At 62.5% G+C, this 8,642-nt stretch overlaps 1 protein-coding gene across 1 annotated transcript in view; it reads right to left on the bottom strand.

The window, feature by feature from the left end:
• Positions 1-8,388, bottom strand: part of LOC119110699 (ubiquitin carboxyl-terminal hydrolase 2) — a 9,402-nt gene extending 1,014 nt beyond the window's left edge. The window contains exons 1-11 of the mRNA XM_037234604.1: positions 8,307-8,388; positions 5,869-5,958; positions 4,639-4,797; positions 4,313-4,439; positions 3,775-3,919; positions 3,161-3,247; positions 2,601-2,699; positions 1,761-1,908; positions 1,051-1,244; positions 745-855; positions 1-195 (exon numbers count right to left, since the gene is read on the bottom strand). The exon at positions 1-195 is cut by the window's left edge and continues 1,014 nt beyond it. Of these exons, the coding sequence (XP_037090499.1) occupies positions 111-195; positions 745-855; positions 1,051-1,244; positions 1,761-1,908; positions 2,601-2,699; positions 3,161-3,247; positions 3,775-3,919; positions 4,313-4,433 (990 nt within the window). The 5' untranslated portion in view covers positions 4,434-4,439; positions 4,639-4,797; positions 5,869-5,958; positions 8,307-8,388 and the 3' untranslated portion in view covers positions 1-110. The remainder of the gene's footprint in view (positions 196-744; positions 856-1,050; positions 1,245-1,760; positions 1,909-2,600; positions 2,700-3,160; positions 3,248-3,774; positions 3,920-4,312; positions 4,440-4,638; positions 4,798-5,868; positions 5,959-8,306) is intronic.
• Between the last annotated feature and the right edge of the window lie 254 nt (positions 8,389-8,642).

The raw sequence follows: 8,642 nt of genomic DNA, 5'->3' as shown, positions 1-8,642 counted from the left end.
GTCCTGCCCAAGACGCCGAGGCACGAGACTCGAGCCGGTCTCTCGGGACTCGAGAGGCCGGCCGAGACTCGGCCCGCGCGCCAGCAACGCGAGGCGGCGTCGGCGGTCGACTAGCAGTGCGAGGAGCCGGCCAGCTCGAAGAAGAGCACGTACGCTTCGCTGCTGCTGACCGTGCGCGACGAGATGGGACGCACCCTGCCAACACGGAGCCCGGTGAGGGCGACGTCCGGCCCACGCTGCGGTGTGGAGCGCCCCATTGGCGTTGTGGCACACGCGAATACACCGACAGTCGAAAGCATAACATATTTTAACAGTTCCAGTCTTCTTAAAACGTTGCTGTAAAACCTCACCTCTACAATATGATGCAGTGACATAAATTGACGTTGATACCTTACTGACATCATGTCGCAAAACGCGTACTAAACAAGCAGCTGTCGATGGATACATATTTCCGAGACGAGACTTAGAGGCTCACAATAACTGCGGTCAGGCCGGCACGATAAGATCATAAAAACAGCGAAATCTGCTGAAAAACGGACTGCTTACCTTTTGCCCAGTACAATTCACAACAGTCTAAAAGATAAAGTCCATGAGGCACCAAGTCTAGACACGCCGGCGAACGGGCCTACAAATGATGTGACCGTAAGCGCAAAGTTAAAATTCCGTACGAACGGAGCATCCAATGCCAAACACAGCAGGTGGGGAGCTTCCCCGGGTCAGAACAGCGGCGCTGGCCGTACGTACCGCGAGTCGTTGTACTCGTACCAGTCGCCCGAGAGCGGGTGCTGGCAGTAGGCCGTGTAGTGGCCCGAGAACAGCGTGCCGGAGTGGTTGGCCACGCCGTACAAGTTGTACCTGCGCCAGCAGAAGGTCCGGTCACACCACCGCCAGCTGCGTCAGCTCGCCACGCACGCCAAGGTCGTCACCGGTCCGACCTCACCGAAAGGGCCTCCTTACAACGCTGCCCGCCAGCCGCGCGGAGGGACAGGCGGCGACGGCCTCTGAAGCGCTGCGCCGCCCCGGCCACAGTCAGCCGCGCCCCTCACTCACTTGCAGGGCCCCTGTCCGGCCGAGTACGGACTGAGGTCGAGGCCGCTGACCGGGAAGTCGACAGCGCAGCCGAGCTTGCCCCGGAAGCGCTCCTGCGGCGAGAATCGCTTCAGGTGCACCACCAGGATGCGCGGGAACTTCTGGATGGAGAAGCCCTTGGTGCACCGCTGGCGCTTCTGACATTTGGCGCACGTCTGCGGGTGAGCAGCAGTCAGCACCCTCATGGTGACATGGCGCACGACAGGGTGCATTATTAAAGGCAATTCCACATTCAACGTGTCTGGAGCTTACACACCGCGGTCGATAATCGCAATACACGGGGACAATAACCACATCAGCACAAGTTTTGGAGACATGTATGATGTACTCAAAATCAAGGTTTCTCACGAATCTCAATGACTCTAATGCACCATGTGTACGCATGAATAAGGCCTGGAAGTGACGGGCGAGCGCACGGTCAGCTGCCGATCCCACCCACCTCGTGCCGTCCCATCCCCATCCCGTCCCTGCTCCCATTCCCGCTCCTGTTACCGTTCCTGTCCCCGCTCCCGTCCCCGTCCCCGTTCCCGTCCCCGTTCCCGTTCCCGTTCCCGTCCCCGTCCCCGTCCCCGTCCCCGTCCCCGTCCCCGTCCCCGTCCCCGTCCCCGTCTCGTCCCCGTCCCCGTCCCCGTCGCCGTCCCTGTCCCCGTCCCCGTCCCCGTCCCACTGACCGGCTTCTCGTCCCCGTCGAGGACCTCCTCCTTGGTGAAGAGGTCGAAGCAGGCCTGTAGTCGCACCTGGCCCGTCTTGGACGGGATCGGCAGGCTCAGATCCCAGAAGGGATCGAACGTAACCGACGCGTGCCCGCACACCGTGCACCTGCCGGGGTCACACCGGTCATAGAGGTCACACGCTGAACACAGGCGACAGGTCAGCGAGGTCAAACACCACGCAACTTCCGGGGTCAAACGGGTCACAGAGTCGCACGCTGGACACATGACAACGGGTCAGCGAGGTCAAACGCTGCGCACCTGCCGGTGTCACACGGGTCACCGAGGTCACACAATGAACACATGGTGACGGGTCAGCGAGGTCGAACGCTGCGCACCTGCCGGTGTCACACGGGTCAGAGGTCACACGCTAAGCACACGGTGATGGATCTGCGAGGTCAAACACCGCGCACCTGCCGGTGTCACACGGGTCACAGAGGTCACACGCTGAACACATGGTGGCGGGTCAGCGAGATCAAACACCGCGCACCTGCCGGTGTCACACGGGTCACAGAGGTCACACGCTAAACACGTGGTGACGGGTCAGCGGGGCCAAACACCGCGCGTCTGCGGCGACAGGCAGGTGCGCGGCGACACACTGAGGACCATCCATCTGTGATAGGCAAACCATAAAGGCCACACAACGAGCGCCTGTCACAAGTGAAGCCTCCACCAGGTCACCATCACAACTGCAGTGAATTTCGAGTGAATGGGATCACAGCCCAGAGTCGGCACGGAATCACGGTTGGGCACAGCCGCAAGCCGAGCCCTGCAGATGGGCACAGTATCCGCGGCGCTCACCTCAGGGTAGACTTGAGCTGGCCCACGAACAGGTCGACAAACTTGGAGTTTTCCAGGCGCAGAAAACGCTTCCAGGCCTCCATGGACTGCTGACTGGTACTGCAACAACAATGGCTCACATCGGCCAGGTTCCCATGGCTCCACATCAAGCGTCGCAGAGCATGTAAGCTGTTACAGATCCGTGGCAGCCGTCGACCGAGCCGTCCGATGGCTTTTGCACCCCTCCTGTGTGAGGCAGCACATGAGCGCAGCCGATCAACGCGAGGCCATGTCAGTCATCTCAGCGCACAGAGCCGCTGTCACCACACTGTTCTCAGATCGAAGCTCTGGATTGCTCTGGTCCTGACCAGCTCAAAGCTTTAAACTGCTCTGATCCTGACCGGCTCAAAGCTCTGAACTGCTCTGATTCCGACCGGCTCGAAGCTCTGAACTGCTATGATCCTGACCGGCTCGAAGCTCTGAACTGCTCTGATCCCGACCGGTTCGAAGTGCGGCGCCGCCGCCGTGGCACCACCGCCGTCGCGGGTGAACAGTAGCGCCCGGGCGGGGAGGGGGCACACCTGAGACTGTCGTCGATGTCGGTGGTGATGGGCCGGGGTCGGCTGGTGACGCGGTTCACATCCTCGTGCAGACCCTCGAGCAGGTACCTGAGCGGCGCCGGCTCGGTGTCAGTCCTACCGAGGAGTCACGTCCCTTCCCCCCCCCCCCCCCCCACACACACGCAGGCACACACGCATGCAACACCTGGAGGCGTCTGTTTCAGAGTGCTGCTGATCCAACATCTCTGGGCTGCCCATCGATCTCAACGATTAAACTCAACTGGGTGAGTGAGTCAAGCAGCTGATAGAAATCCCACCTGAGTAGCTCCATGATCTGGCAAACTATCGCCTGAGTATCATGCTGGCCCGAGTAACCCCTCTCCCAGCGCCCGATGCTGGCCCGACTAAACCCTCTCCAGCGCCCGATGCTGGCCCGAGTAACCCCTCTCCCAGCGCCCGATGCTGGCCCGACTAAACCCTCTCCAGCGCCCGATGGTGGCCCGAGTAACCCCTCTCCCAGCGCCCGATGCTGGCCCGACTAAACCCTCTCCAGCGCCCGATGGTGGCCCGAGTAACCCCCCTCCCAGCGCCCGATGCTGTCCTGAGTAATCCCTCTTCCAATGCCCGACACTGACCTAAGAAACTCCTGCGCGTCCTGCTGCTGGTAGCCCATGAAGCGCGGCGCGAACCGCTGGATCTGCGACTTGAACGGCGCCGTGGTCAGCACCACGTCCGCCTGGTCCGTCTTCTTCCAGAGGTCGGACATGAGCGTCGCGAACGCTGCAACGCAAGCGGCGGCTCATCAGCGGGGCCGCGACCTGGCCGCAGGACAGATAGGCGCCTGCGGACAGCAGCGGCGTGTTGGGTGTCGCCGGTCAAGGTGACTGCAAGAGGCACTTTGCAAGCATAGGATAGCGACTGGACGAACGCAACGGCTGGAGGCACGTCGGCCAGGCCAAACCTAGATCTGTGCGGGGGCCGGACAACCCATCCGAACCACCCAACCGGACTCTAGTGCAAAATACCGGAGGACCAGAGGACCAGGGGACCAGAGGACCAGAGGACCAGAGGTCAGCACGGCTGCCGGCGGGCAGGGGGCGTCCAGACACGGACGGCGGGGCGGAGGTCGCACAAGCGCTGCACTACAACCGTGAGGTCTGCCGTCAGCCCTACCTCTGATGAGCGCGCCTTTCATGGAGGACGTGGTGGTGTTGATGTCGGCCGAGTACTCGTCACGCAGGATGTAGTCGTGCAGGGCGCGCGTGTTGCTCAGACACTGCAGGACTGAGTTCATGAAGCACTGCCAGCGGACAGGTGGCGCACGGTCAGCGCCAGCGCCGTCAGACGCCGCCCGCCCGGCGCGGCGCAGGCAGACCAGCGCACGCGGCGCCGGTCACCAGTGCCCACAGGCAAGCACATGCCGTCGGCGACCATCGGGGACCCACGGCTCGGCTCGGCTCCGGGATAATCAGCCAAGCGTCACGTATCGCCGCACACACCGTGTTGCCGATGTTCCTGAGGCCGGTGAGGCCCGGCAGGCGGGCTGCCTGCCGGGGCGGACTGTCGGCAGGTCGGCGCCGGGAGGAGGAGGAGGCGGCGGCCGCGGCCGAGTCGGACGACAGCAGCGACGACCGGCGGCCGGCCGGCGAACTCAGGGTCTGCCGGCAGGTGGCGACACCGATCAGCGCGGTAGCGACGGTGGCGGAGGCGCGCAGCAGTGAGCGCCACCAAGAGTCTGCATGTAAACATTTGTACGGGTGTATAGCGTCATAATGCAGATGACTCTCACGTCCCTCTCCCCTTCCCCTACCGAGCCGTACGCTGAATGTTTCGCCGTTCTGTGCACCTTCTGATGCACAACAGTTCTACCTTTTTCCGCGTACCCAGTTATGTATGGTCCCTTTATTTCGCATGCAACGGCTATTAGCCGTTCCCTTGCAACGTGTAAAAATAACTCAACACGGATCACGCCAACTTATGTTCTCCTTCTGCTTCTGTTACCAGCGCTAACATCAGCACGAAGCACATGATGCCCGTCTGTTAGAAGCAGGGCTTTGCGTGTAACACAACAAAACTGGCCGTGCCAAACTGCCAATCACAATAAAATGTCAGCAGTTCGTAGTATCCAAACAAAACTCCTGCCACGCCGGTAGAAGCATTAGAACATCTTCGCCAGGAAACATAACTCAAAACACTATAGTTCCAGACGACGAACTTCTATGTCAACCACTGCGAAAACGCTCACACAAACGGCTTCTGCGAAGGAAACATGAGGCGTAAGGGCACTGTTTCGACAAAGCCCTGTCAGCTGCACGTTAGCGACGGCGGCCGACCGGCTTCCAGCCACCATGAGGCGTAAGGGCACTGTTTCGACAAAGCTCTGTCAGCTGCAGGTTAGCGACGGCGGTCGGCCGGCTTCCAGCCACCATGTAGGGCTTCTCACGAGGCCCCAACAGATGACACGCGAGGTGCCGCGGCAGGCGAATTGCTCACTCCGCTGTGGTGGTGCTGCCAAGGTCTCACCGCAGCGGAGTGGATAGGGGTCGGCGCTGCCACAGGGTCGGCGCTGTTTAACGTGTCTAGCTAAGCGTTAGGCCGGCCGGCAGCTCGCCGTCCGGAGCTCGCGCGAGCGTTAGAGCCGCCGGCGGCTGGCGACGGGCCGCCGCGTGCGCCGGCCGCCCAGCGCTCGAGGCAATGTTAGAGCGGCGGGGCGCGTGGCCGCCAGTTACCTGGCGCTCGCCAACCTCATCTGCCAGCGTGGGGGTCAGGTCAAGGGCGCGCCGCGGCCGCGCCACCGGCGTCGACAGGTACCGCTCCCACTGTCACCGGGGGGCAGAGGGGCGGCGGTGAACGGCGGGGGCCGCCGGCACCGCCGCAGTCGCGCTCCACCCGGCCCGCTGTACTGAGCACCAGCGCCCGACAGTCGCCTGAGAACCCACCTAGCGCACCATCGGGAGCCATGGCCCAGCTGGCCGCGAGTCACGCTGGCGGCGGCGGGACGCCCGCCTCACAATGTCACAGTGCAGCCGACAGCGGCACACGCACCGCCGTCAGTCCCTGCCACTCGTCCACCAGCTAGCATTGGAGGGGAGAGAGAGCTTCAGCGCTCCAAGTACGGCGGGAGCCCGATGCCGACAGGTCGATCGCTCGACGCGCGTCACGGTCGCTTCACGGGCTAGCTGCTCAAGTTCCACCGCTGATGATGGGAATACCTGGCCAGTCACGGCACGCCACAGCCCAGAGGCTAACAGACAACAGAAACGCCACGTCAGATATAACACAGGCCTGTTCTTCAATTGGGTGCGCAACATTACGACAGCCCGCGGACACCAGACCGCAAAGCACGGACGTCTGGCCGCGAACACGCTCGCGGGACCCTTCCACGCAAAACGCATATCACAATGATGGCGTGCCGCACTACAAACGACTCGCGTCCGTCCGCAGAAAATGGGGTGCCATGTGTCATGACTGCGATGACCAGGCCCATCATCTTGGCCACATGAGCGGCATGTCGCAACCGACACTAGGCGAAACAGGGCAGCCAGCAGCGCCCACAAGACCCATCACGCGGGGCGCGCATCGTTGCGCCGCCGCTTAGCCGGTCCGCTCCCTATACATGAATTATTAACGGCGTTCACGACGCTAAACACTCGGGCGCCGTCAGCAGACCGCGTGACCGACACTAAGTGCTTTCTGAAGATGACATGGGCACGGGCGGTCTGGCAGCCACGCCATTGCCGCTGCCAGGCGCCGGCGCGCGGCATGAGCAATGGCCCGACGCGCCGCAGCAAGGACCGGACTCCATTTGGCCAGTGATGCCGCTCGACACGCTGCATTGCAGAGGCGAAATCAATACACGGTCTGCCGAGCACATATGCATCCCTAGCCTGTTCGGCACGCAAGCGGTTCAGTGTTCAGCCAGGCAACAGCGGAGTTTGCAACACCTAAGCAAATATTCCTTGGTCCTGTGGTATCTATGGTCTTCGCATCTCTGCTGTGCACGCCCTTGTCCTTTGATCCGGTATCCCTAAGCATCCATGGCATCGCGACGGCGTGAAAATTTCGCGGAAATGCGTGGACGCAACGAACAGTCAAAGCCACAAAATACAAAGGTCCTAAGATTTGATCAACCCCGGTGCAGTGTGTTAGCTTGCACTGACCTGGCGCGTATGTTTACCAAATCAAACAAGTTAGCCCCTCACCACCATCAGGACCATGCCAACGCTCACACGGGCCAGGAGAGGATGACCGCCGCAGTTCAGTCCCGGGGCATCCTCGTGCGTCGCTGGCTGCAGCTGCTGTCGTCAGCTTTTCCCCCCTGGACTACGATGAAATGCCCTGTAATGGTGCCGCTGACATTTCGCGCCGCTTGAGACACAGCTCTTTTCGCGCCCTAAGGCCTCGTGTTCGGTGACGAGGGGCAGCTTAATACTGCGCGCGCGACGACGTCCTACATTGAGCGGAACGGTGAACGGACAGCAGCGCAACAATGCGTGTTGCCACGCGAGCGATCCGAAGCCAGTCGGCAGCCAAGCGACCGTTGACGTCACGGCCCATCCAGCCGCGGGGCCGCTGAGGACGCGGACGCTAGAACTGATAGAGAGCGGCGCCAATTCGAAGCCGCCGCCGCACTGTCCTGCAGAGGACACACTGTGCAGGGGCGTGCCCTGCAGGGATGCCCCGCCCGCCTCCGACCACGGACGGCCGCTTGACACGGCGGCCGGGCCGGGGACCGCTCGAACGACTGGGAATGCGGCGTGGCCCTCCGCAGCACGAGCATGATAGCGAGTGTCACGACTGCCGCACGCCCGGACCGTCTGCGGCGCTCTCGACTTATTTGGAAAGGTGGCAGGGACTGATGCCAAATGGGATTACGTTCATCCAGAGTCCGGCGAGTCCAGGGAAACCAGCGAGTCCTGAAAGGTAACACTATTGCAGTGCAGAGTGCTTTGAACCACGACAAACATCTTATGAGGACGCGGATACTTCACTGACAAGGCCATGGACCTCAGCAGCCCTTTTCCCCAGACAAATGTGTTAATTGCGCCAAGATATGGATCTCTTCATCAAGTCTCCCTCATCCGTTTTCCTACGTCACGTGCCATGATGGAACGTGACAACACGAACCAGGCGGCCACGCAGCGCGTCGTGGTGCCTCGCCCCCTACCTTCTCAATGGCGGCACTCCTCTGCTGAGCGTCGAGGCCGTTGGCGGCGGGCGCGCCGGGTGAGGCTGGCCGCGCGCGGCCGCCAGCCACGCGCTCGGCGCTCTCGCGGCTGGGCGCCGAGCGCTCGGCGCCGGACGAGAGCAGCGAGTCGAGCCGCGCCGCGTCCAGCTGGCGGCGCAGCTCGGCCACGGCCGGCCGCTCGCCCTGCACGACGATCGGCACGAGGCGCTCGTGCGGCGTGGGCTCGACCGAGGCGCGCCAGCGGCGGTGACCGGCCGCCGGCTCGCCGTCCGGCTGGCGGCTCTGGCTGCGCGCCAGCCGCAGGTAGCGGCGCGC

The sequence above is a fragment of the Pollicipes pollicipes genome, unplaced genomic scaffold (genome assembly GCF_011947565.3).
Source record: "Pollicipes pollicipes isolate AB1234 unplaced genomic scaffold, Ppol_2.1 Scaffold_2555;HRSCAF=2994_pilon_pilon_pilon, whole genome shotgun sequence".
NCBI lineage: Eukaryota > Metazoa > Arthropoda > Thecostraca > Pollicipedomorpha > Pollicipedidae > Pollicipes > Pollicipes pollicipes.
This window is presented reverse-complemented; position numbering and strand designations above follow the sequence as displayed.